At 42.0% G+C, this 27,494-nt stretch overlaps 1 protein-coding gene across 1 annotated transcript; it reads right to left on the reverse strand.

Moving 5' to 3' along the window:
* Positions 1-5,376: 5,376 nt before the first annotated feature.
* On the reverse strand, positions 5,377-27,494 carry PGK1 (phosphoglycerate kinase 1). Its single transcript, XM_070951705.1, has 11 exons — positions 27,359-27,494; positions 23,686-23,736; positions 21,731-21,886; positions 21,504-21,648; positions 17,824-17,927; positions 16,581-16,700; positions 14,066-14,180; positions 10,618-10,797; positions 10,350-10,527; positions 9,913-10,011; positions 5,377-5,837 (listed from the first exon to the last, which is right to left on the reverse strand). The coding sequence occupies exons 1-11, from the start codon at positions 27,421-27,423 to the stop codon at positions 5,797-5,799; spliced, it is 1,254 nt and encodes a 417-aa protein (XP_070807806.1). The 5' UTR covers positions 27,424-27,494; the 3' UTR covers positions 5,377-5,796.

Genomic DNA, 27,494 nt, shown 5'->3' on the forward strand with positions numbered 1-27,494 from the left:
TTAGGGTCCTGCATGGAACAGGGGCATGTAGATGACCAGCCTGAGGGTTGGGTTAAACCTATCAGTCTGGAGTCCCTACATCCCTGGAAGAGACCGAAGATCAACCCCCATCCCCCAAATCCATCAACTTTTAGCTGGTGCCAATTTGCTTTGATCCTGCCAGATCTGCCATCTTCGGCTTAGGACCTTGCTTGCAATCTGCCATCAACTATTGGAAGGGGGGGGAGGACAGGAAATGGGCACTAAACGTGTATTGGGAGTAGAGCTGAGAAATAGGGAGGGGGGATGACAGGTTTGACAGAAGCCAGAGGTGTGAGAAACCAGTCTTCACGGCCAATGAAGCTTGGGAATGGAATACGAATTGCACCAAACATCCAAGCGGCTCCCAAAACACCTAGATGGCACATCATTGGTCAAAGACGGACTGGTCAAGGGGGAGGGATGAAGGGGAAAAGTCTGTAACTTTAGCAAAGCCCACACAGATGCTCCACTGGCTGCTTTAACTGTGGGAAGGAAGGGTACCAAGCTGCCGACTGCCGAGCCGCGCATCCAGCCCAAAAAGTACCTGCAGGGCCTGTCAAGAAGCCAACAAAGCCAGTGCCAAGGGCCAGAGAGATGGCCCTGGAGGGAGTGGAGTGGAGGCCGTTGAGTTCACCTCATCAACCAAAGAGAACTCCAACTGTTTCACTCCCTTAAAAGTTAGAGGAAAGAGAATTTTAGTACTACATAGACGTACTGTCTTTTGTGGATCTCACCCTATCATAGGAAAGTCCAGAGAGAAGTGATTACTTTTTAAGTATAGAGACAGAGAAGAGAGGTTGGGAAAAACATCTGAGGGATCAATTCTCCTATGAACTATAAACCAGTCCAATTACTTAGGTTCACAGACCTCAGAAGAGACTCCTTGGATTTGCTTGAAGTTTCCCTATTTAGCATCCTGGAGAGGGTCTTTTCCCATGTGGCCCCTAGGATAGGGAAAACTTTGCTCAAGGAGGTGCATTCTGTCTGCATGTTCCCAGTCATCATCATCATCATCGTTCTACCCATTGTCTATCCAATGCAGGATGAAGGCCTCTCCCGCATGCTTCCAACCCAGACGGTCCTGAGCTTTCTTTTGCCAATTGGGCCCACGATGCCTGCTGATGTCGTCCATCCAACTTGTTTTAGGTCTCTTTTGTGGACACTTTTGATCCAGTGGGATCCATTCTATGACCACCTTGGTCCACCTGCCCTCAGTTCTTCTTGCTCTGTGACCTGCCCATTTCCATTTCAATTCTTTGATTCTCTTGATGGCATCGTCTACTTCTGTTTGTTCTCTAATCCATGTGCAGGTCTTTTTTTTTTTTTTTTAATTTGATTTATATGCCGCCCTTCTCCGAAGACTCAGGGCGGCTTACAATGTGCTCAGCAATAGCCTTCATCCTTTTGTATATTTATACAAAGTCAGCTTATTGCCCCCACAAACTGGGTCCTCATTTCACCTACCTTAGAAAGGATGGAAGGCTGAGTCAACCTTCTCCAAAGGTCTTTCTCTCTCGTCTTGAGCATGTCTCTTTCCATGGCTCTTTGCGATACTCGTAGCTTTTGTATGGATTGTGAGGTTAGTGTCCATATCCACTGGCAGATGTTAGAGCAGGTAGCACCCAGGGATCGAAAACTTTTCTCTTCAGGCATAGGGGGAGGTTGTCCTTGAAAATTATGCTTAGCTTGCCGAATGCCTGCCAACCACATTCTGTTCAATTTCCTTTATTGTATTGCCTTCCATTGAGATCCATTGGCCAAGGCCTACGTAGTGGTCTGCTACATCTAGTTCAGAGGTCTTCAAACCTGGCAGCTTTAAGACTTGTGGACTCCAACTCCCAGAGTTGGAGCATAGCTGGCTGGAGAATTCTGGGAGTTGGAGTCCACAAGTCTTAAAGTTGCCAGGTTTGAAGACCTCTGATCTAGTTCTTCTCCGGATATTAATTTTCTTTCTTTCTTTAGTGAATTTATTGAACATAACCTGGCTCTCTTTCAGGTTTATTTTTAAGCTGAATGGTTCTCCTGCTTCGTGCAGCTCACCTTTGTAGCTCTTCTGGATCTTGTGAGAAGAGAACATCATCATCTGCAAATCTTAAGCGACTGAAATAGGCTCCATTGATTTTTATTCCATCTTTTGCCCAATCCAGTTTGTGAAATACTTCTTCAAGGCAGGCTGAGAAAAGGATAGGTGATATTGTATCGCCTTGTCGTACACCTCGTTCTATGTCGATTTCCACTTTAAGGTCATTAAAGCAAACTATCGCCATTGTTTTTTCATAGATTGATTGTAGTAAATTTAGGTAAGCCGTGTCTATGCCTTGGTTGAACAATGCCTTAATTACTGCTTGCTGGAATACGGAGTCAAATGCCTTTTCGTGGTCAATGAAAGCCACGCACAGAGGCATGGTATTGTTGTGCCTTTCAGTGACTTGCTGGACACCTGGATATGACCCATCGTGCTGTAGCCACTTCTGAAGCCGGCCTGCTCCTTTGGCTGCACATCATTTAATGTTCTCCATATTCTTTTTGCTATTATCTTGGTAAAAACCTTGTAGACGACGGAGAGGCGGCTTATCGGGCGATAGTTCTTTAAGTCATCTTGGGGCCCTTTCTCGTGTGCAAGAATCATTTCAGCATTTTCCCATGCACTCTCCCAGAATTTCGCTAAATCTCATTCACCACCACTCCTAGTGTCCATTTTTCATTTGGCCTTGGTAGTGATTGAATTGTTTTTACCCTTCTGTTTGATCCTTTCTATCTCTTCTGGCTATAAGTTGCTGGAGTGTTGCATGAGGAGGAAGGGGAGGTAATAAGTAAGTGGACAGGTAGCGAAAGAACCCAAACTGCCGGCAGAGAAAAGTGTGCGGTGAAGCGCAGAAAATAGGCTTGCCCTGTTTTTAGTGCGGGAGGGAAGCTTCTCCATCCATTCAAGTCCTGTTCGCTCACATAGGGCCGCTCTCCTCAGGGTTCCGACGGCGAGCCAATGTCACCTTGCTGTGCCCAGGGGTAGGGCGTTCTCATTCCCACCCTCTGGAATGAACTACCTACTGGGCTCCGGACGGTTCCTGATCTCCGTTCCTTCCGTTGGGACTTGAAGACTTGGCTTTTCAAACAAATAGGCTGACTCTGATCCCGGGTTTTATTAGTTACTATTAATTAATTATTTGGATTAAATTATGATTTTATTGTGTTTGTTCCTTAACTTGTGTTCGCCGCCCTGAGTCCTTCGGGAGAATGGTGGCATATAAATATATGTAATAAATCAATCAATCCCAGAGCAGAAAAGCTGGAAGCCTCAGCCCAGTCAGCCCTGGCCCAGCGGAGGGCAACTGCGCCGTTGCTGCCCCGGCCTTCTGCTCTGAACGGCGCCCTTCGCTGCCAGGCACGGCATGACCACCTCGGGATGCCCCTTCGAGCCTCCAATGCCCAGGCTTGGCCTTGCCCAGAAGGCAGGGACGTCCTGGCTGCGCTGCCCCGCCCACGCCTCACCTGGCAGGTGCAGAAAGGCTTGCGTGCATGCGTGCGTGTCTTTCCAGCCTCCAGGTGCGAATTCCCTTAGGACGGGGGGGGGGGGGGCCGCAATCGGGCTCTTTTACAACCTGTGGACTTCAACTCCCAGAATTCCTGAGCCAGCAAAGCTGGCTCAGGAATTCTGGGAGTTGAAGTCCACAGGTTGTAAAAGAGCCCGATTGCCCCCCCCCCCCCGCCTTAGGAGCCTTTTCCTTTTTCGCGGCGAAGATGCCTAGGCGGCCCCCCCACCCCACCCCCCACTTTCCCCCTCCCCCTCCCCCTCCCGCGGGGCAAGCCACTCCGCGGCCTTCCACAGCTGCAACCCCCCCCCCCCCAGCCCCGCTCCTTCCGGGCCTTCTTACCGCGCGCCTCCCGCTCGGCTCCTCCCGGGCTCCGGCGCCGCTCTCCCGGAAAAGAGGCGGAGGGGCGTCTTGGCTTTCCTCCGCCCCGCTTTCAATGAGACTTCCCGGCATGCCTTGCCAAGGCCAGGTGTGCCCGCAAAGGCCTTCGGGAAATGGAGTTTCCCGCTCTCCCCCCCCCCTCCCGAGGCCTTTGCAAGGCCGAGCGGTAGGCCGATTCAGCCAGGGGCTTGGGCAAACTTGAGCCCCCGGCGGCTCTGCGGCCCTTCCTGCCTCCCGCAGCTCGCTTGAAGGCGTTTTTCTCTTCTCTTTTTAGGACGGAGCCTCGTTTGGGTTTTTTTTTTTTTAAACAGTATTCCAGCAGTGCTATTAATCTGATTTTTTTTTTAATTGACTGTATTCCAAGGTATTTTTCCTCAGCTTGAGGGCTTGTTTGAACCAAGGCAAAAAGGTTTTTAGAGCCAGATTTAAATGCTGTTCTTTTACAAAGGCACCGTGTCAAATGAAAGCGGATGGGAACCATTTTTGCCAGCTGTAAAAAATATCGCAGTAAAAAATGCTTCATGTAAACGAAGCCACCGGGATCTTTCTCGTCTACTGAACTGAAAATTCTGAGTGTTTTTGCTTTTTATTTCTGGAGAGGCCTGGAGTGGCTACTCCTATTTGGCCATTTTTGACTTAACAACTTTGTTATACACGTCCTTTCATACTCCCACAAAGCTTTCATACGCCAACGTCCCAAACTGTCTCAGCACCCCAACTATTTCCTCCAGAGATAATCATTTTCTTTTGGCCAATGTATACTTAATGGGAAACCTATTTTCAGTCACTTAAGTTCCATAATTTAAAAGGGCAAATCTACTCCCCATACTTTTGAAATTGATAGTTGGGAGTTTTATTCACCCTCCAAATAAGTTATGAAATTGAATAAAGGCTGTTACAACACTCCCAATTTACAGAAAAACTTACTTTTGTGGGAACACTGAACTACTGAAGCAATTTTACCCATTGTGTAAGCAATAAAACCAAATGTTGCAAAAAAGCTTCTGACTGGACATTTTAGATTTCACAACAATTTATCTGCTGTGAAGAAAATAAAGCAACAGTAGTTCATATTTAAAATAACAGTGGCAGTCATCAGTAGACTTGGGAGACAACTTGTATATAGGTTGCACATACTTCCCATAAAGATTGTCCCACCATCCAAAAAAAAAGAAGTTAAAAAATTCTGTACAGACATATCTACTTTCTCGACATCTTAAACTGTAGTGTCAATACTTAAAATTGCAATCATCAGAGAAAAGCAAAGAGAATAATCTGAATATTACTACAGTCCCTCAGTAATTGGACATGATTCAAAAGTTTTTCCTAGACATGCTAAGGGTAGAGTATCTTGGTCAGTCCTTAAAACTATTCCTGGGAGATGTTCTAATTGTATAAACTTTGTACTATGTAGCGAAATTTGAAAAAAATACACTCAAAAGGAAATATTTCTACTCACACTTAACATTTATTTGAAAGCTTACATTCATATCCTGAAATGTATGTTCTTCGCTTGCTTGTGGATTGTATGAAGCAGCTAAAGTACCACGGAAGCAAACTGATGGTTTTGAAAATCTGACATCAGGGAACTCTGCCTATTTTAAAAGGCTAAAATATGGGTATGTACACTGAAAATAACAGAAGCTGTTTTCGCAATACAGTAGTTCAGATGAGATAGCAACAGGCAAATCAGCGTTATGTAAACCGTCGCCTTTGCAGAACAGAGCCTGATTCCGCTTGCTTCCAGTGTACACCCTGTGCTCTGCTGCTTGAACAGTTATGAAGGTGGTGCAGTATCTACTTTAAAAGCTGGCGCAGAGGAACAGTCAGAGAAGTGGTGTTCATTTATCCCACGTCCTACGCATTACACGCTGCTCAGAGCATCGACACCTGGAAGAACTTTACCTGCACATGGTTGAAAAGACACAAGCATGAATAACTAACTTCAGCACAGCTCATTTCATCATCTCAGAGTCAAAGGTCCTCCCTCAAGCCCTCACCTCCCAGAGGTCTTTGCTATCTCCTGCTGGAGTGTTTAGAATGCTGAAGGAATAGGGGCCATTACAAAAAATTTCAGGGATTTCTGCACAACTAAGACAATCAAAAGTAAATTTCAATGATAGGTTTTCATTCATATGTGTTATATTACCCAGGACACATTAACTCAAGAATTTGAATTAGTCGCTCCAACTGACGATGCCTGCATGGAGAACTATCGGCAAGTATGTTCTCTTCATGCATGTGGAGCAGTGCAGAGGCAGCCCACGTATTCATTTCAATGGTCATCTATTTTTGGTTTGAGTTGAGTTGCCCACTGTCTAGTATGTACGGTGTAGCAACGCACAGAGAAGGTGGCTTTCAACAAGGAAAAGACCGCCTATCACTGAAGTAGCAGTTCAAGGGCACCAGGTAAGAAATCAGAAATTTTAACCCAAATTGAGCAAATTACATGCTGCACCAAATGTACTTTAAAATAACAGAAATCTATCTTTATCTGTTCTAAAAAGTCACACCCTAATTCTCATATTCTTTAATAATGTATTTTAAGGAGTTTAGCTACAGCTTTACTAAGCATGCATTATATCCTGAGGAAATTTTACCACCAATGTTTAGAACCACTGAGGAAAACCTACATTTTGAATGCTAACAGTCTAAACTAAAGAGGACATTTCACTTTCATGGGCTCTCTCTACAAGTGCACATTCTTTCCCCTTCATTGTTAATTCCTAGGCAACAGAGACAAAGAGCCTGTCCAGCATGGCATTTCTGGTAATAATAGTTGCAGAAGACTTTAGTTTGGCTTATTTTTCAGACAGTAAGTAAAGGCAACAGAAAGACAAAATGTGTATGTATTGGGAAACAGCTTAATTACTAGAGGAAATCAAATCATTCGCAGAACAATGCAGCCCACAAAGACATAACTATATTTTTTTCCCCAAGAGGTGACAGCATTAGTCTTTGCCAACAAACTAGGAATCCCGTAGCACTTTAAAAGTCATATATTTAATTCTGTCATAAATTTTCATGGATACAATTAATCAGATGCAAATGCACTACACCAATGAAAACTCACTGCATAATAAATCTGTTCCCGTTTAAGGTTCTACAAGGATATTTTTTGTTATAAATTCTTTTCGCTTTAAAATGCAGTTTGGGATGATACACAACTAATTGGTAGACTTTCACAGTAGTGATAGTGAATGGTAATCCAGGCTCATGTGTTTTAAACTGGGCTGTATTAATGGGCCCAGTGACTGCACAAAAAAGTTCTGTATGCTTATAAGAAGCCAGTTTTATCATCTTGCTCAGGCAAAGCACATATGCCTAAATTAAGCACTTATAAGAAAATCAATAGCTTAATATTTTCTGCACAAAGTTGTTGCGGCTATATGTTCTTCCTATCAACTGTCTAGACCACAAGAGCACTAGCAGCCTTCAGTCCCTTCGTGGATCACTGCTTTCCTTGTCATGGCGAAGGGGCTTGCACAGCTCAAAGAAGTTATGAGCTAAGCCATGTAGGGCCACCCAAGACGGACAGATGATAGTAGAGTTCTGACAAAATGTGGCCCACTGGAGAAGGAATCCAGTATCCAAGAAAACCCCATGGACAGTACCAAAAGCAAAAAGATAGGATGCTAGAAGATGTGCCCCTCAGGTCAGAAGGTGCCCAATATGCTACTGGGGAAGAGTGGGGGGCAATTACAAGTAGATCAGAAAGAGTGAAGCGGCTGGGCCAAAGCCAAAAGGATGCTCAGCTGTTGATGTGTCTGGTGGGGAAAGGAAAGTCTGATGCCGTAAAGAAATATATTGCATAGGAACCTGGAATATAAGATGTACGAATCAAGGTAAACTAGATGTGGTCAAACATGGCAAGATTGAACATTGACATCTTGGGAATCAGTGAACTAAAGTGGACAGGAATGGGTGAATTTAACTCAGGTGGCCCTTGTATCTACTAATGTGGGCAAGAACCCCTTAGAAGAAATGGAACAGTCCTCATTGTCAATAAAAGAGTAGGGACAGCAGTACTGGGGTACAATCACAAAAATGACAAAATGGTCTCAGTTTCAAATCCAACATCGCAGTAATCCAACCACCAATGCTGAAGAGGTTGACACTGACTGATACTATGAAGACCTACAACATCTTGTAGAACTAATACCAAAAAAAGATGTCCTTTTTATCATAGGGGATTGGAATGCTAAAGTAGGAAGTCAAGAGGCAACTGGAATTACAGGCATGTTTGGAGTACAAAATGAAGCAGGGCAAAGGCTAACAGAATTCGGTCAAGAGAATACGCCGACCACAGCAAACATTCTTTTCCAACACCCCAAAAGGTGACTTTACACATGGACATCACCAGATGATCAGTACCAAAATCAGATTATGCACTTTGCAGCCAAAGATGGAGAAGCTCTGTACGGTCAATAAAAACAAGACCTGGAGATGACTGTGGCTTCTTACTGCAAAATTCACGCTTAAATTGAAGGAAGTTAGGGAACACCACTAGGCTGCTCAAGCCTGACCTAAATCATATCCCTTATGAATATACAAAGGAGGTGATTAATAGATTTAAGGGATTTGATCTGGTAGACTGCATGCCTGAAGAACTATGAATGGAGGTTTGAAACATTGTATAGGAGGCAGCAACTAAAACCATCCCCCAAAAAAAGAAATGCAAAAAGTGAAGTGGCTGATAAGGCCTTACAAATGGCTGAGGAAAGAAGGAAAGCAAAAGACAAGGGAGAAAGGAAAAGATATACCCAATCGAATGTACATTTCCAGAGAAAAGCAAGGAGAGATAAGAAGGCCCTCTTAAATGAACAAAGCAGGGAAATAGAGGAAAACATCAGAATGGGAAAGATTAGAGAAAGACTTCAAGAAAATTGGAGCTATCAAGGGAATGTTTCATGCAAAGATGGGCGCCCATCTTTAGAAACCTAACAGAAGCGATTAAGAAGAGGTGGCAAGAATCCATAGAACTAAACTGTCTCTGATAACCATGATGATGTAATCGCTGACCTTGAGCCAAACATTCTGGAGTGTGAAATCAAATGGGCCTTAGGAAGTATTACCAACAACAAATCTAGCAGAGGTGACAGTATTCCAGTTGAGTTATTTAAAATCCTAAAAGATAATGCTGTTAAAGTGCTGGATTCAGCATGCCAGCAAATTTGGAAAACTCTTAAGAATGGCCACAGGATTGGAAAAGGTCAGTTTACATTCCAATCCCAAAGAAGGGCAATGCCAAAGAATGTTCCAACTACCAAACAATTGTTCTCATTTCACACGCTAGCAAGTTCACGCTCAAAATCCTACCAGCCAACCTTTAGCAATGAGATTTTATTTCCTTGCGCTCCAAGATCACTGCAGACAGTGACTGCAGCCATGAAATTAAAAGACGCTTGCTCTTTGTGGGGAAAGCTATGGCAAACCTAAGCCTATTAAAAAGCAGAGGCATCACCTTGGTGACAAAGGTCCGTATACTCAAAGCTATGGTTTTCCCAGTAGTAATGTATGGCTGTGAGAACTGGACCATAAAGAAGGCTGACCACTGAAGAATTGATGCTTCGGAAGCGTGGTAATTGTGGTGGTGGAGAGTCCCTTGTGCTGCAAAGAGATCAAATCAGTCAACCCTAAAGGAAATCAACCCTGACTGTCCTTTGGAAGGACAGATGCCGAAGCTGAAACTCAAATACTTTGGCCACCATGAGAAGGGAGGACTTGTTGGAAAAGACCCTGATGTTGGGAAAGGCAAAAGGAGAAGGGGGCGGCAGAGGCTGAGAGGGTTAGATCGTGATGCAATGAGCATGAATTTGGGCAAACTCCCAGGATTATTGGAGGACGGGTTGATAGAGTCACGGGAATCAGACACGGCTTAGTGACTGAACAACAAAAAAGCCTGTGGCAGGAGCAGTGCTTAAAGCAAGCTATTAACTCATCAGGTAATTTAAAAAAAAGAAAGAAAGAAACCCATTACCTTCTAGAAGTTCCAGACTGGCTCCACCTCCTGTACTAACGTGGCTAACTTTATCTTCCGTATCCCACTTTGCACAGCAGGTAGCAGTGTCTCCTCCACCTGTAAAATAGTTTGGACTGTGTGAGGACACACAACTGGGCTGATACCAAAATGTGTTGTTTGTTGTTAAAAACCGTTTAAAAGAAGGGTCAGAGCAACCCACTTCCAGCCAGAGGTTCTCTCCAGGTACCAGTTCTTTGCCAGTTGGATATGTTGGACAATCCAAAGTACAATCCAAATACAAAATAAGGGCAACAGAGATAGGTGGCATCGATATTACCGAATTTGCCAATGTAAGGCAATGCCCTCTGTTCCTTCTGTGAAAGACATTGTTCAAACTGATCAAAAAGGTGATAATCAAAAACTGACACCCAGAAGAAGAACAGAAAGATTTGTACCGATAATGGTGATGCAGCCTTTGCTGGTAACTTCCACTACTTTATCCATCACGGCTTTGGTTCCTTTGGCAAACTTCTCCCACTCAAAGACACCGACCGGACCGTTCCACACAATTTGCTTGGCTCTGCCCACAGCTTCCACAAAGAGCTTAGTGCTTTCAGGGCCACAATCCAGTCCCTAAGGCCAAGGGAGCAAATGAGACCATTCAGCCCTTTCTCTGGAAAGTGCAGAGAAGAAAAACGTCTAGCAATGATTTCTTCCACTCACCATCCAGCCTGCAGGGATGCCAGAGGCCAATGTAGCTACCCCAGTGTTAGCGTTCTCATCAAATTTGTCTGCAGTGATAAAGTCGACAGGCAAAGTGATCCGGACACCATTCTTCTCAGCTTTGGCCATCAGATCTTTGACGATTTTTGATCCTTCTTCATCAAACAAAGAGTTGCCAATCTGGAAGAAACAAAGACAGTTCAGTAGCATATAATGGTGGTGACAGCTGCAATGAAATCAATGAGTGCCACAAAAGACACCTGCAAATATGTATCTTTAAAGAAGAAAGAAAAGGGAGGACTATGATCAAAACCTTTAAATAAATTAAGGTTCTAGAAGGCAGTATTTTCAATAATAAGCAAACATCAAGAACACTGGAGCATAACCTCAAACTGACAGGAGAGAAGTTCAAAAGTAATGCTAGAAAGCATTACATCACAGAAAGAGTAGTGGAAGATTGGAACAAACTTCTAATGGAGCTGATGGGTCAATCATCAGTAACTGAGTTTAAACATGCTTGGGATAAACACATATCCATCGTCCAACAAAAGTTAAAAAAATAAAATTAAACTCAAAAGGCAGATTTGATGGACCACTAGGTCTTTTTCTGACATAGAATGTCTATGAAGATTCTCAGTTATCCTGGTGATCAAAAGTGGTTTTTCTTTTGAAAAGGCAACTGGACTGATTTTTGAGGAAAAACAAGACATTTTGCTTCCTATCCCAGAAGCTTCATCAGTTGTGTTGGATGCTGTGGGAGATGGAAGGACAGTTATTGACAGTTGAGATTAATAGGTTCTGACAGGATTGGGGTGGGTGGGAGAGAAATGGAAAAGGAAAGTATTCCCTTTTTGTAGATTTTGGGCAGTCCGTATATTTTATAAGAAAATGGTCATCAACTTCCTGCAAAAGCTACTTAAGGACAATGCAACTGACAAGCCACAATACTCCCGCTTTTACCCTGGGGAAGCCACTCATGCATATATGACTCCCCCAAATCCAGAGGGGAAAATCCAGACCAATTGTCAGCAGCATCAACTCTTGTCACCTAGCACTGCAAAACATCTAATCATTTTATTAGCTCCTTTGATTGGCAACACCATTCATCACATCAACAATTCACAGGACTTTGTCAGCACCGCTTGGAAACTAAAATTGGATCCAGATGAAACTATGGTTTCTTATGATGTGACCTCACTCTTCACCTGCATTCCAACAACTGAAGCTGTCACGGTAATGAAGAAATGTCTGCTACAAGAGGTAGCAGAACCAACCTCAGCCCAGACCACATATGTGCCACGTTGGGCCTCTGTCTGACCACTACCCATTTTAAATACAATGAGGGTTTCTACAAATGAAAACACAGTTGCGCCATGGCTTCACCTGTGTCCCCCATTGTGGCAAATCTGTACATGGAAGAGGTAGAAACCAAAGCCCTAAACTCATTCCCAGGAATTTCACCAACTGACTGGTAGAGGTCTGTGGATGATACTTGGATCAAGATTAAAACACAGGAAGTGGAATCCTTCACCAAACACATCAACTCTGTGGACGGATACCAACGGGAAGATGTTAAGGAAAACTGTCTGGCTTTCCTGGACTGTGTTGTACACATTAAGGAAGATGGAAGCCTTAATATTGAATCTTACAAAAAAACCAACGCACACTGATCAGTATTTGCATTTTAATTCTCACTACCCACTAGAACACAAATTGGGAGTGATCAGAACCCTATGCCATCGGGCTAAAAGTTTGGCTACCAGTAAAGAGGGAAAAGAAAAAGAATTAGAACACAACAAGGAATCCCTCAGAGTTGCTACCCTAACTGGGCCTTCATCAAATTGTGTAGAGGAGCATGACCTCCTCTACACAAGGAAGAGAGTAACAAACGAAGCAACATTGTCATTCCACATATTGCTGGAATATCTGAAAAACTCAGGAGGATTTTCAACCAACATTACAAACTTGTACATTTTAAGCCCAAGAGTGCAATAAGGCAGAAACTTGTCCACCCGAAGGATAAAACGTTTATGATGCGTGTACAATGCAGTGAGACGTGTGCAGATGTGTACATTGGTGAAACAAAACAACCACTCCAGAAGCACATGGCACAACATGAGAAATTTAATCCACCAGGACACGATTCAGTAGTCTATCTGCATTTGAAAGATAAGGGTCACCCTTTTGAAGATAGCAAAGTCCACATTGTGGATAGAGAGGACCACTGATTTGAAAGAGGGGTAAGAGAGGCCATTTAAGTTAACACTGAGCAGCCCTCTCTCAACAGAGGGGGAGGGATAAGACACCACCTACCCCAATTTACAATGCAGTCCTTTTGGCTCTTCCAAGCAGATTCCACACCTCTGATTTAGGTGACCCTGAATCACAGATAAAACCCCAAGTAACCACAATGGCTTTCAGAGAATGTTAAGACCAGCTGACTGCAAAAAAAAAAAAAAAAAAAAACACCTTTCCCCTATTTCTCCCCCCTCCCCATTCTGTCCCACCAACTAATCTCAACTGTCAGTCACTGTCCTTCCATCTTCCCCAACATCCAATACAACTGATGAAGCTTCCAGGATAGGAAGCGAAACATTTAGTTTTTCCTCAAAAATAAGTCAAGTTGCCTTTTCAAAATAAAAACCATTTTAATACATTTTCTGCCATCAATTTTCTTTGTTCCTATGAAGTGACTGGTGGCAGATGGGAAGCAAGAGGCTGAAGAAAATCATTTGCAGTGCGACTTCTGAAAGTTCAGGTCTAAATTAGAAGTGTTACAGTAGCTTAGTCAAAGGAGCAATATTAATGAAATATGAACTTATATGAAAAAGTAGATCAGGGAAAATTGCCTTGTATATGACCAACAACTTACTAAACATTTAACACTGATTAATACAAAGAATTGTTCCTATATATCGTATTTTTCGGAGTATAAGATGCACCTTTCCCCCGGCCCCCAAAAAGAGGTTGAAAATCTGGGTGCGTCTTATACACCGAATGTAGCCCCGCCCAGCTTCTCAAATGGAGGTTTCAGAGGCTGAAAAAAGCATCAGAAATGAAGCTTCAGAAAAGAAGCCCCCAAAGAGCTTCAGAGGCTTTTTTTCTGAAGCTCTGTTTTGGAGGCTTTCAGAGGCAGGAAAAGAAGTTTTTTCTGAAGCAGAGTTTCAGAAGTTTCAGAGGCAGGGGAAAAAAAAAAAGCAAGGCACAGAGCTCATAACCAAGGAACCTGTTGCTAAAATTCACCTCTGGGAACAGCTGATTGGGGATATTCCGGGAGGCTGATCCACCTGCCAATCAGCTTTTTTCTTATTTTCCTCCCCAAAAACTAAGGTGCGTCTTATACTCCGAAAAATACGGTATTTACTTTCTTTCAACTAAATACAACATTGTAGCACACAGACCAACTTGTCTGAGATGGGACACCTGTAGAAATTAAATAAATAAATACCTCCATGTTGTTGAGTACTTTGAGGAAGGTGAAGGCCATTCCACCACCAATAATCATCTCATTGACCTTATCCAACATGTTATTGATTAGCTGAATCTTATCCTGAACCTTAGCTCTAACGAGCAGGGAGAAAAAGAGATCCAAGTTGTTAAATATTTCTGTGGAATATTTGAAATAAAAATGCTTGACAAAGAAAACAGCTAATTAGACTGTAGAAACAAGTATGAAAATAAAGATTTCATGTTTTATTGTTAAATGGGAGAAACACATAAACTCATTTACTTTTTTGACTTATATAAGCAAAGCTTAAAATAGAGAGAAAGGCATTACAGAGGGACACATCCATAGATCTGGCTCTCTTTCAAGTCAAAAGGATTGAAGCTCTAAATTGATTTGACGCATCTGTTCTCCACTCTGGTTTGAAAAATCAAAAATTATGAATTATCAATACAAATAATTTATAATTATCCAAAATGTATTGAGACAGGTAGACCCTAACCCTGTTGTTCCAATCCCTTTTACAGAATGGGTTATTACTGTGGTTCTTTGGATAAAGAAATGCATTAACGGTTGGACTTTTAAAAAAGAAAACAAACAAAATAAAAAGGAAGACTCCGACATCTCCTCTCCGAAAGCTGTTAGCTGTGCTAGGCTGCCCTCTCCTGCCCAAATGTCTCACTCTGGTAACCAGCAGCTGAAGCTGCACACGATTCTTCAGCTACAAGGGTCAAATCTGGACCAAGCAGATCTCCAACCCGTTACTCACAAGTAAGCTGCCTGTAATAAAGCATTTCTGGAAATCTACTCCAGATAGCCAGAATTATGGATTTGTGTTTCTCCAAAATAAAATATAACCAGGAAAGCCACATTGTTTCCTAACAGCAATTCTTAGTACCTCTGTGGGCAAATGGTTTAAGCACAACCCAAGGACTCTATACTATAGTACCATTGATTTCTAACTACTGTGAGTTCTTTTATTTCCTCTTATTTGCAAAACGGTGGCTTGCTCAGAAACCGACACTGATTGTTCAGGTTGCCTTTTATCTAGAAAATGCCAGCACAAGATCTTTCCAGGGGGAATGGGACAACTTGCCACAGATAACTCGCTGCAGCCAACTCACTACGGGCAACTTGGTGCAGGAGAACTCGCCATGGCCAACTCACCGCGAGACAATTAGTTGTGGGACAATTTAACAATTCTATTTAATCATTTAAAATAAATAAAAATTATTTTAATTTTTGCCATTCACATTTCATTCTGTCCCTCCTTTGCATCCTTTCTTTAATGATTCTATTCCACCATTTCTTTGATATTAATGTAACTCTCGTCCCGCAGTGAGTTGCCCTGTGGCGAGTTGTCACAGACCCTTTCCGGACGGTACTAAGATTGCCACCAGTGCTGTTAGACCAAGACAGTAAGAGCACGGGTGATTTCTGCTAGAGAAGCCTGGGGCATGTTGACCTCCATCCCCATGTGCCCATCCAGTGGAGTCCCTTGCTCAACTGATGCCTGAGACAGAAAAGACACTTGGCCATGGATCTTCTCAGCCTTGGGAAGAGACCCAAATGGTTCCTGCACTTCAGGTGTTCCTGGAGCCAAACCCTGAAGTGAGAACCAAGCTGAGCCAGATTCTGCTCTTGGTTTTTTTTTTTTTTTTTTTTTAAAAACTTCTAGACTGAACTGCAGGAGAAGCTGGGCTCTGAGGATAGCAGGGCTTTAGAGCTCAACTTCATGCTGAAGTTATACATCAGAAACCCTTTGATTCCAAGCGAGCATTTTTGAAGTAGAAAACTGTGTTGGAGACGTCCCCTAGGAGAGCTCCTTGCTGTGGAAGTCAGCTGGGGAAAACAAAACACTGGGCCAGGTGCAGGAGGGGGGACGGGACCGGACCGTCCAGCATACACTCCCCCTTTGTAGCTGTAGTGCAGGTTGTTCTGGCACTGAATTCCCTTCTCGTCAGTTTTGTGCAACTAATCTCAAAATCTGGCCCTGCTTAGCAACATTGGTTTGATATTCTCCCGTCCACTGAAACATCAAATAAAACTAAATTTATACTGCAATTCAGCATATTTCCACTAGATACATGTCTTTGAGTTAAAAATATTAATCTGCTATTTGATTCGTTCCCTTGTAAAAAAAATCCCAACATGTTTCTCTTGAACGCTGTAGGAGTTGTGTGTCCAGTTATAGTACCATCCTGGCATAATGGCAAAAGTTTCAATTTACACAGAGAACTGCTGATCAGGCAGGATATGCGCTAACTCTGCTTGAAAGGCCAAACACATACAGAACTATTTTAATTGATCCAACCCATAATAGCATATACTAAGCCTGGGGCAGTTTTTCTTTTTTGAAAAGTCACCAAAAGACAACATGGCCATAAATATTAATTAAAAAATTTTGCCCACATCATAAACCTCAACAAACTAATAATTAGAGGGGTTCCCCCCCCACCCCACAAGTTTAAGGGAAGAAAAACAAACAGTTAAAAAACCCAAACAATTTCGTTCTTACCCTCCAAGGATTGCCAAAAAGGGATGTTCTGGGTTCTCTAGAGCTTTCGCAAAATAATCCAGCTCTTTCTTCATTAGAAAGCCAGCAGCTTTGTGAGACAGATTGACCCCAACCATGGAGCTGTTGCAAAAGGGGGGAAAATTCAGTAATTTGCAATACAGATAAGCACCTGTGTCCGTTGGTTTGATTCTACAAAGGTAGTTCAATTAAATCAAATCTATTCAAGTCGACAAGTGGGAAAGTATTCAGTTAAAATATCAGCCGAACCACCCAAAGCCTTACTGATATTTTTGATTTGCAGATTTTGCATGGATTAAAATATAAGAAAATAGATTTTCAAGAACCTTTTTTGTGAAATAATTTTTTAAAAATGTTGCTTACCATTTCCTCCACAAATCTAAAATTCATACTAAAAATATCGTTTGACAAAGAGAACATTTACAATATGTATGGTAGACAGTTAGGCACTTGCTTACTATGGTTCTTCCAGTAGCTTTTTTAATATCAAGAGCAACGTACCCAACACTTACAGCAGTCAACATTTTTTATTGAGTTGAACCTCATCGCTAATACAAATGATAGGTTAAGGAGAACTCAACCTAATACATACTCTTGTGGGAATCAAAGTTTTGAAAAGATTAAATGATATTGTCATGGCTGCCATTCAGCTGGCTTCGCAATCCCCATTCACAGCCTGACAACAGCAATGGTGAGAGGCAATGGGTTAGAAGGCAGGGAGGTCATGATGGGCAAACGAAGGCTTGGAGCCTGAGACAATGGCAGCCTCCTGAGATCACTTGCTGGGAGTGTCTGCGAAACAGAGAGTCCGTTTTCCAAACAAAATGAATGCAGCTCATTGGACAATAATTAATAACGGTGGGAAGGCCAAGGGAAAAGGGAAAGTCAACCATGCTATTTGTGTGAGAAAATATCAGAATTGGCTTTGCTATTTCTGTAACTATGTTGGTCTAGTAAATTATACTCGTTGAGAAAAGTAATGTCCTTACTTTATTTACTATATGAATCAAGTGGGACAGTTGACATATATTTTCTCAAATGTAAAGCATTCAAAATAAAAAACAGTTTATTATAGTGAGCTATAATATAATATATGCAGAGCTGGGGTGGGCGTGGCCTGTGCGTGACGCATCCGGTCTGCCAGTTTGATACCCCTGTCCTAGAAGAACGGTTAATATCACAAGGGGACTTTAATTCAGGAACCAGCGTGACAACGAAGACTCACCTGTGAGCTCTATGTGCAGTTCCAAAGGCATCATTAATGTAAACATCTCCTAATTTAGAAAGTGATGCTCTGAAAGCATCCACTTTTGCAGAATCAGCCTTGATCTGGAAGAAAATAAAAAAGTGCAAGTCAATTGACATTCATTCCTCAAGCCCACCCCCCATCAAGATTTACAAAAAAGCTCCCTAAATAAAACACTGCTATGCAAACGGTGGCAAAAGGGAAACTTTCACCAGGAAGAGGATGATGAAGTAAAAAGTTCATAGCAGGTATGTTACCTGTTCACTTTGGGCTTTTTGACCTAGCCACCCATCATGCCCTTTGCTTTCGTGGTGTGGAGACAATAACCTGATCCTTAACACCAGTAAGACCAAGGAGCTTATAGTGGACTGTAGAAGGAATAGATCAGATATCCAGCCCTTGCTTATCAATGGAGACTGAGTGGAGCAAGTGGCCAGTTTTAAGTTTCTGGGTGTTATCATAAAAGAGGACCTGACCTGGGGGGCACACATTGCAGCACTGGTCAAAAGGGCCCAGCAGAGATGATACTACCTGAGACTTCTCAGGAAACAACAACTGAATGGAAAACTGCTGGTGACCTTCTACCACTGCACCATAGAGGGTATTTTAACTTACTGCACCTGTGTATGGTTTGCCAGTTGCACAGTGGCAGATAGGACAGCACTCCAGACGGTCAACGTCATTGCCCAGAGGATCATTGGTTGCCCCCTCCCCTCTTTGGAAGAGCTTGATAGCTCCCGCTGCCTTAAGAAAGTTCAAAACATTCTTAAAGATCCATCTCATCCTGGATCGCACCCTTTTTTTGAACTATTACCATCTGGCAGATGGTAATAAAAAGAAAGACAAATAGGCTGTAAAACAGCTTCTATCCCAGGGCAGTAACTATATTGCATTCTACTATATAGTGCAATATTAATGCAATATCAGGTTTTCAATTCAATTGTATAGAATGTGAAGGATGTGTGTTTGTGTTTTATTTTTAGAATTATAATATACACTGAAGATGGCATTTAATTTCGTTGTACGAGTTGCAATGACTATAAAGTGAAGTAAGTAAGTAAAAAAAAACAAACAAACAACAGATTAAAGAAACTTTTAAGGTGCTCCCTCTCCTAAATCCTTGGCTGTATAAACAGAGGCATAGAATCAAGATCACATGAAGTATTAGTGCTGCTTTATAAAACCCTAGTAAGACTACACCTGGAATACTGCAACCAATTTTGGTCACCGCGTTACAAAAAAGTTGTTGAGACTTTAGAAAAAATTCAGAGAAGAGCAACTAAGATGATCAAAGGCCTGGAGACAAAGACATATGAAAAACAGCTGCAGGATTTAGGTTTGGCTAGTCTAAAGAATAGAAGAATTAGGGGTGACATGATAGCAGTCTTCCAGTATTTGAGGGGCTGCACAAAGAAGAGGGGGTCAAATTATTCTCCAAAGCAGCAGAAGGCAAGACAAGAAACGATGGATGGAAACTTATCAAGGAGAGAAGCAACCTGGAATGAAGGAGAAACTTCCTAACATTGAGGACAATTAACCAGTGCAACTTGCCTTCAGAGGTCATGGGCTGGAGGTTTTTAAGAGGAGTCTAGAATGATAGTCTCTTATATAGTTTCTCCTGCTTGAGCAGGGGCTGGATTAGAAGATCTCCAAGGTCCCTTCCAGCTCTATTCCGTTCTACTTACTAAGGACAAAGAATTTTGAGATAAACTGCAGCCTCTACTGAGAATTGCACTGAAACTGATGTGGGCTCTTCCCACCTTTGTAATAAGCAGTAGAACAACAACATTCTCCTGATAGGATCTGCTCTCAAATCATTAGAGGGTCTTGAAGAGGAATGGTGAGGGGGAAAAATCCTTTAAAGGTTACTCCAGCCTTCCATACTTCATTTATTTATATTTGGATAGATTTACATTTTACATGGCAGGAGGTTTCAACATTCCAATGGGATCAACCTAGATGTTGCTAAGGATCAACTAATTAAAATATGTTTTAAGGTTATTACTTGGGCTCCTCGATGTGCATAGTGCGTTAGACAGCATCACCTCTGAAGCTGATGCCTAACAGAGCTTTCAAACCAAAACTGAAGGAGAAAGGACCGCAGCACAGGATCAAATGTCAGGTGAAAGAACCACTTCCTATGAAACGACAAGCAACAGGATATAGGAAGAGGTTCAAGTGGGAATCAAGGTGGCCTTCAGAAGTTCATTTGCACACGTTTTTACAGCACTATATGGGTAGTCTCCACCAACCTGCAAAAGGGCATCATACTGTATAACAGTATTGTAAACTCAAAATAGTACAAGACGGAGGCGAACCTGAGGCTTAATGGGGTCAGAGATGCTAAGAAAAGAAACTGACTGGGACCAAGTTCTCTCAATGACCTTCAAGAAAATGTCAGAGGTGCAAGATAGCAGGGACACCAGATGGCTGTCTGAAAAATATGTGGATCCCAGTCAAAGATTTCTCTTCGCACAGTATATAAGAAAACTTCATCAGATAATAGAGCATTTTGTCAAACTTTTCTTGCAGTTACTTTGAATTTAGACTCCTCCTCCTTTCTTTGCTTTAATGCAAATTCCATCTCTTTTAAAGGCCCAAAAATATATTTTCATCCAAATAAACTTATTTATTTAATTTGTAAAATTTATTTGCTACCCATAGGGTAACTCTGGCCGGCTTAGTTACATATACGGTTAAAACATAAAATGTTAAAATCAAACTTTAAAACCAAGGACACATGGGGAGGGCAGGGGCGGAGTGGGGGGATAGGTGGGATCTATTATTACTCAACCAACACCTCCACTGCGTCCATTGTTCCCCCACTGGGGCTCCAAGTCAACTGGCAGAGCCAGGCCTTTAGACCCTTATTAAAAGATAGGAAGAAGGTTGTCGTCAACCTCATGTGTGTGTGGGGGGGGGGGAGGAGGAGGAGGAGGAGATGTTCCAGAGGGCAGGAGGAACAGCAGAGAAGGCCCTCCTCCTGGACCCCCGAGCCAGATAATATTAACTCTATGCAATGCAATCTTAACATTAATTTTTTCCCAGCATATCAGGCTTCAAGTGGGATAGAAGATGGGGGATTGCTTGGTTTTTTCCCATGGTAAAGGAACAAGGAAATGAATGAACCAACACCCTTTATACTGGCCCTGATATTTCCAACTTAAAAACTCTGGTGGATGTGCGGACACATTGCTTGGAGAGCCCTATGTCCCCTTAAGTTATAATGCCAAACAGCAGCCATGGATGGCTTCCTTTCTGGAAAAGATAAACAGTGATAGGACCCTCTCCTGAAAGTGTATTGATGCTTTCAAATTGGGTTGTCCCACAGTGCATGCCCACCCCATGGTCCTTACCCAGGAATGTGAGTATTTTACGTCACTGCCATGTGGAAATAGGGCCCTACAATTCTGCACAAAACAAGTCTATAAGGGGAAATCTAACAGTGCAACGACCCTCTCCTCATTCTTCTCAAAGTCCTAAGGACACAACTGAACGAGAAAGCTATCTTAGAACTGTGCTGCAGAGAAATTAGTTATTCTTCCTGTTACATTAACATCAGAAAGCATGAAGTATCATTAACAGATTATCAAACATGGCTTAATTACCTAATTTCTTTGAGAGGCACACAATATGACACTTGCGTCTGTCAATCTCACCTTATTGCCTGAAGCATCCTTCCCTTTTCCTTCTTCTTCTACATGGAATCGGAGGTTTTCCAAGAGAATAACGGAGCCATCTGCAGGATTGGCACAAGTTGACTCTACCTCTGAACCCACACAGTCCTTCAGGAATTTGACGTCTCTAGAGGTGAGCCAAGATTTAGACTCAGTTTTTGAAACTGAAAATATTTTATAGCATTTCTATTACAGCCTTGATATCTTACCTGCCAAGCAGTGATTTGAGTTCAGCTGCTACCGGCTCCAGAGAGAATTTATCAGGCATTGCAACTCCGTCAGGCCGGCCCAGATGACTCATCAATACTACAGATTTGGCGCCATTGTCCAGACAATGCTTGATGCTCGGGATTGCTGCCTTGATTCTATGAAATCAGAAGAAAAACTGGAAAGTTTAATTTACGATCTTCATTAGAAGCACCTAGGAAGGAAAACTCTCATGCTGTGTAGGTAAATATTTAATACAGAATGATCTATGGGCTCTGCCTGCAATAAGAGTCTGTGGCCGTGAGCCGTGGTGGCGCAGTGGTTAGAGTGCAGTACTGCAGGCTACTTCTGCTGACTGCCGGCTGACTGGAATTTAGCAGTTCAAATCTCACCAGGCTCAAGGTTGACTCAGCCTTCCATCCTTCTGAGGTGGGTAAAATGAGGACTCAAATTGTTGGAGGGCAAGAAGATGCTGACTATGTAAACTGCTTAAAGAGGGCCGTAAAGCCCTGTGAAGCAATATATAAGTTAAGTGCTATTGTTGTGGTCATGAATGGACAATGAAGCTTACAATCACTTAGGACTGTAGTTCCAGAGGTAACAGCCAGCATACCTACCTGTTAGTAACCAAATTAGAGGCAACCCTCAATTTACAACCACAATTGAGCCTAAAATTTCCACTGCTAAGCAAGATAGTTGTAAAGTGAATTTTACAACTTTCTTTCCACTGTTATTGTGAATCACTGCAGTTGCTAAGTTAGTAACAGGGTTGTTAAGTGAATCCGGCTTTCGTACTGACTTTGCTCATCAGGTCAGAAAAGGTGATCATGTGACCCCAGGACACAGCAAGCGTCACCAATACGAGCCAGCTGCCAAGCATCAGATTTTTGATCACGTGACCATAGGAATAATGCAATGGTCGCTAAGTGTGAAAAACGGTCATGTCACTTTTTTTTAGTGCCGTTGTAATTTTGAATGGTCACTAAATGAATGGTTGTAAGCCGAGGACTACCTGTATAAATCAAAACATCTAAGGTCACCAATTTATGCTATACATTATACCATCACATGGTCCCTTGCCATCAAAATCCTACCTACCGAATCTTCTTCTGCACACTAATTTGTACATCTTGAACTGCTGGAAGGAGTTTGATGACTACTATCTAATTCAGAAGTTTCAGTAATCCTGCCACACGTAAACCATTTTGACCCTATAAACATTATCATAACTATTTGGTGCACAAGAGGAGCTCTTGGGCAAGTTGACTATATATTAATTCTTATGACTGTTAACTCTACAAAAAGACATTTTCAAACGATTGCTTAAAAAGATAACTCTCAATAAATAAAAGATTTCATATCACTTAAAAGCAAAACTTTATTTTGCATCCAACCACTCTAAATTTCGGTCCTGCAGCACAAGCAGGATTCAGCTCATTAAGCCAAGAGAAAGATGGTCTCTCGGGAGAAATTCTGTGCACATATTTAGAGCCACTTTGCCTCGTCTTCTTTTGTCAGCCTAACAGAAAAACGCACAAGGAAAGGAAAGTGACTTCTTCTGGAAGAAGAGTTTAACAATCGGTGGATCAGAATGCATCTTTATGCTTAAAGGTTAGCCAGAAACAAGGAGAAGTCTCATATGAAGCCAGATCAATTGTTGTCAAGTCTGACAAACCTTGACAGAACAAATGAACCAGCAAAATATTTAAAAGCCTGATTTGGAGATAATACTGATTGATGTTTTTAACAGATTAACAGAGATGGAAAGGACCTTGTAGGTCATCTAGTCCAACCCCCCACTGAAGCAGAAGAGTCTAAATCATTGTTGACAGATGGCAGTCCAATCTCTTCTTGAAACTAAAATAAAAAAATTCTATGGTCTCATATTGACTTGCAATCCACTGGAATAAACAGAACTACCCAGAACTCTTAGGAGTTAAAAAAAATAACCACTTACCTTTGATTGTTGGTTATTTTGTTATCCTTCATTGGTACATTGAAATCAACCCTTAAAAAGAATAAGATAAAATGTTACTGTTATAAGCAGATTAAAGCATTGCATTGACAATAATAAAATCTTACAAGATTTTTTAAAAGGGCCTACATCAGATTATATTTGGGTACAAAATGACCAGATATTGCATCATGCTAACAGTGCCATTCCTAGATACCTAATAAGCTAATTAAGAAAACTATCAGTAAATGTCTATGGAGATTCTCAGTCCTCCAGGTCATGGTTGTCCCAAAGGTGCTTTTTCAAGAGGCAACCGGACTTTCTGGGTTTTCTTTGAAGATGTTTCTCTTGTCATCCAAGAAGCTTCTTCAGCTCTTCAGAGAAGAGAAACCAGAAAGTCCAGTTGCCTCTTGAAAAAGCACCTTTGGGACTATCAGTAGAGTAAAAACGTTTTAAAATAAAAGACAGGTTTTGGACTTCAGGTAAATTGTTATGGTCAAAGTTTAATGTACCATTATATCTGCATTTCTGTTGCAAACTCTAGTTTTCTTGGCTAAGTGCTTAAACTTCTATTTGCTGTGCCTTCCCCCAAATGTCCACACCACCAGTCTTTTGAAACATAAAGCAGGGGGTAGATATGTGGATCAGACCTACTGGCCAGCTTTTAAAGGCCATTAATTACGCCAGTCTCAGCTAGAACTGAGGATCGTCCCTGCTCTACACAGCTCGAAGGTGCTTCACAGTCCATTTTTACAAAGCCATGCTTTCTGCCTCAAAGGGAAATTATGTTAAACAGTATAAGCTCGAAGACACAGGTTGTAAAGTTGAATTTTGTCATGAGCAATTGAAAAAAGCAATTTCAGGAGATGTCTTGGCTCTGAATGTATGATCTCAAAATAACAATCCCCATATTTTCAAAGAGACAAGCGAAGCAACAGATCACACCTTTTTTCACTTAATTAACTCTAGCATGTAAACACTATTTAATATAGTAGTTAAATAAAAATTGGAAACCATAACTGAAACAAAAATAATTATTTGATGGGGACAACTTAAATATGTAGAAGCAGCCAATAATTCAAATAAACTTAAATATTAATTGGACAGCAATTTAGGCTATAAACGTAGGTGTGAGATGGAGAAGATGCTAAACAAAGAGAAGAGGTTGATCTCTGCCATCTGAATCAAGACTCCATTACTCCATAGGATCAGAAATGGGAAATGGGAAACCCAGAGCTTTGTGAATCAGATTCTCAGACTCTGTCAGAACAGAAGGGGAAGTACACCCCCCCTTTTTTTTTTAAAGTGGAAGGACTTTGATCCAGATTGCAAGTTGCCAAACACTGGGTATTAGCACAAATCATTTTGAGAAAGAAAAAAATGAATGAATGAATTACGCCAATGCACATTGTCCCTGGGACAAAATGTTTTTGAAAGACAAGAAATGAATCATAGGAGGTTAATTTATGATCTGTACTGAGGGTTCCAGAATCAAGCTTGCATATTTTATGACAAAACTCCCGCCATCCAACCCACTTTCAGCAATGCATTAGAAGGGGTTGTCACTCGGATGTGGTTAAACTGCAGCTCCTAGCAGGCAGCACTTGCATGTTCAATACTGAGGGATGTTGGCAGTGATACTGCAAAATCTGGCAGCATATCCATTTTATATGTAGCAAGCAACAGGAAAAACAGCCAGCCCTCAAGGCAAGGAAAAATACTGATGTGGATGTAAATTCAGAGAGCCTTTCTCTCTTTACCTAAAAGAAAAAACATCCTGAATAGGGAAATGGCTTCAAGAGAATAATGGTAGAATGCAAAATCCGAGCTAGTCCTTGATGACCTTGAGCAAATGTTTCATTTATTTTAAGGTCTTAGTCTTAAAACTATTTAAAGCATCATCTCCATTCCACACAAAACTGCACAGTTGTCATAGTAGTTGTTGGTTTCCTTTTCAGGCACAGATTTAAGCAGTTAGTTCTTTGTCTCAGTATTATTTTGCTAACGAGACTCTCAATTTTCAATGGCAGATGGACCCTTATCTATCTATCTATCTATCTTCTTCTTGTGCCATATCTGTCATCGGACATTGGCGGTCCTATTTTTAGCAACAGCTGCACAAAAAAGTGCTGCTGAGTTTTGTCCAAACCAAGCTCTTAGATTATCTATATACCATTATCTATATATCGATTAAATCAAGTCTAGGGCAAGAGAGGATGACCCTTTCCCATTTGCACAGACCCTCCCTCCCCAGTTCTGGCACTGAGACGCTTGCAGGTCAATCAAGCCCTGAATGAAGGAAGGAAGGGAGCCTCCCTCGCCAGCCAAGCCCCTACTCCTCCCCCCCCCCGCATGGAAAGCCTGGTTCCTTCTTTGACCGCCCTTATGCGGGCTTACTTATGAGGGAAGGTACCTACACCCTGGCTACACTATATACCAGCCTCTTTTATTCCGGAGGCGCCGATTACAAAACTCTTGCCGTTAATCCGCTGTATTGTAGGAAGCGGGTTTATGGTTTTATTTTATTCCTTAGCGCAGGGGTCTCCAACCTTGGCCACGTTAAGCCTTGTGGACTTCAACTCCCAGAATTCCCCAGCCAGCTTTGCTCCCAGAGGAATTCTGGGAGTTGGAGTCCAAGGTGGAGACCCCGCCTTAAGAGTTCTTTCCACGAAAATATAAAATTGAAAATGAATTACAGCAACAAAAAAGGGATGAAGGAAGGAGAAGAGAGAAGGAAGAGAGAAGGAAGGAGAGAGAGAGAAGGGAAATTAGAGTAGGAGTGAGGGTAAGAGAGGGAAGAAGAGAGGAGGAGAAAGGAAGAGGAAATAAGGAGGAGAAGAAGAGGGGGGGGAAGAGAAAGTAAGAAGGAAAGAAAAGAGAGAGGTGGTAGGTTTGAGGAGAAAGACTGCTGTACAATAAAAAAGATTTAATTTAATTTAATTTAATTAATCATATTTCTATGCCGCCCAACTCCCAAGGGACTCCCAGGATGAAATGGAAGAAAGGCAACCCCAAACAAATATAAAGATATGAAGATAAAGAATGAATTGTTTAAAGAATGAGAGAGAAAAAATATGAATAAATAGCAATAATTAGAATTTAAGGGCAAATGAAGATGCTGTTTATGTAAGCAAGCCTAGAAATACTGAGACATGATTTTAAAAAAAGGGGAAGAAAGATTTTGGCAAAAACTGTAATTGAGTAAAATGTATTTGAATATAATAATAATAGTAATAGTAATAGTAATAGTAATAATAATAATAATAATAATAATTATTATTATTATTTTATTTCTATACCGCCCTTCTCCCGAAGGACTAACATACAGCCTAATTAAAAGCACAAAGACAAACAAAATTTAAAAATAATTAAAATTATTAAATAATTGGCTCAATTATAAAACCCCCCAATTAATTTGATCAATTGTATAAGATAAAATAGGGCCAATGCTCTGTTCAAAAAAGATAGATGGGTGAATGTGGGGGGGGGGGGAACCAATAAAACTTTTTTTTTTTTTTTAAAAAGAGTTCTTTCCACGCGTGGATTGGCGAAGGGCCCCTTTCTCCCCCTCCCCCCCCTTTCCTCGCCGGGGGGGGGGGTCTCTTGAGGTTCGGCGCCCCCCCCTCCCCGGAGCCCCCCCTCCCCTTCGGCAGGGCAGCCCCCGCTCGAGCCTCACCTCATGACGACGCGCTTGCCCTTCACGTCGACTTTATCGAGGGTGAGCTTGTGGGAGAGCGACATCTCGGCGGCTCCGGCGAAGCAAGCGACCTGCGGCTGACCGGCGAGCGAGCGAGGCAGGGAAAGAGCGCGGG

Source organism: Pituophis catenifer, unplaced genomic scaffold (genome assembly GCF_029215685.1).
Source record: "Pituophis catenifer annectens isolate HBS135680 unplaced genomic scaffold, rPitCat1.0.hap2 SCAF_11, whole genome shotgun sequence".
Taxonomy (NCBI): domain Eukaryota; kingdom Metazoa; phylum Chordata; class Lepidosauria; order Squamata; family Colubridae; genus Pituophis; species Pituophis catenifer.

Bases quoted from the DNA above. Each gene is read 5' to 3' on its own strand.
- PGK1 (XM_070951705.1), bottom strand. From the start codon at position 27,423: ATGTCGCTCTCCCACAAGCTCACCCTCGATAAAGTCGACGTGAAGGGC. The intron at 16,701-17,823 runs GTGAGTCTTCGT...CTTTTGCAACAG, and splicing joins ACTGCACATAGAGCTCACAG to CTCCATGGTTGGGGTCAATC. The intron at 10,798-14,065 runs GTATTTATTTAT...TGTTTCTTCCAG, and splicing joins AAGTACTCAACAACATGGAG to ATTGGCAACTCTTTGTTTGA.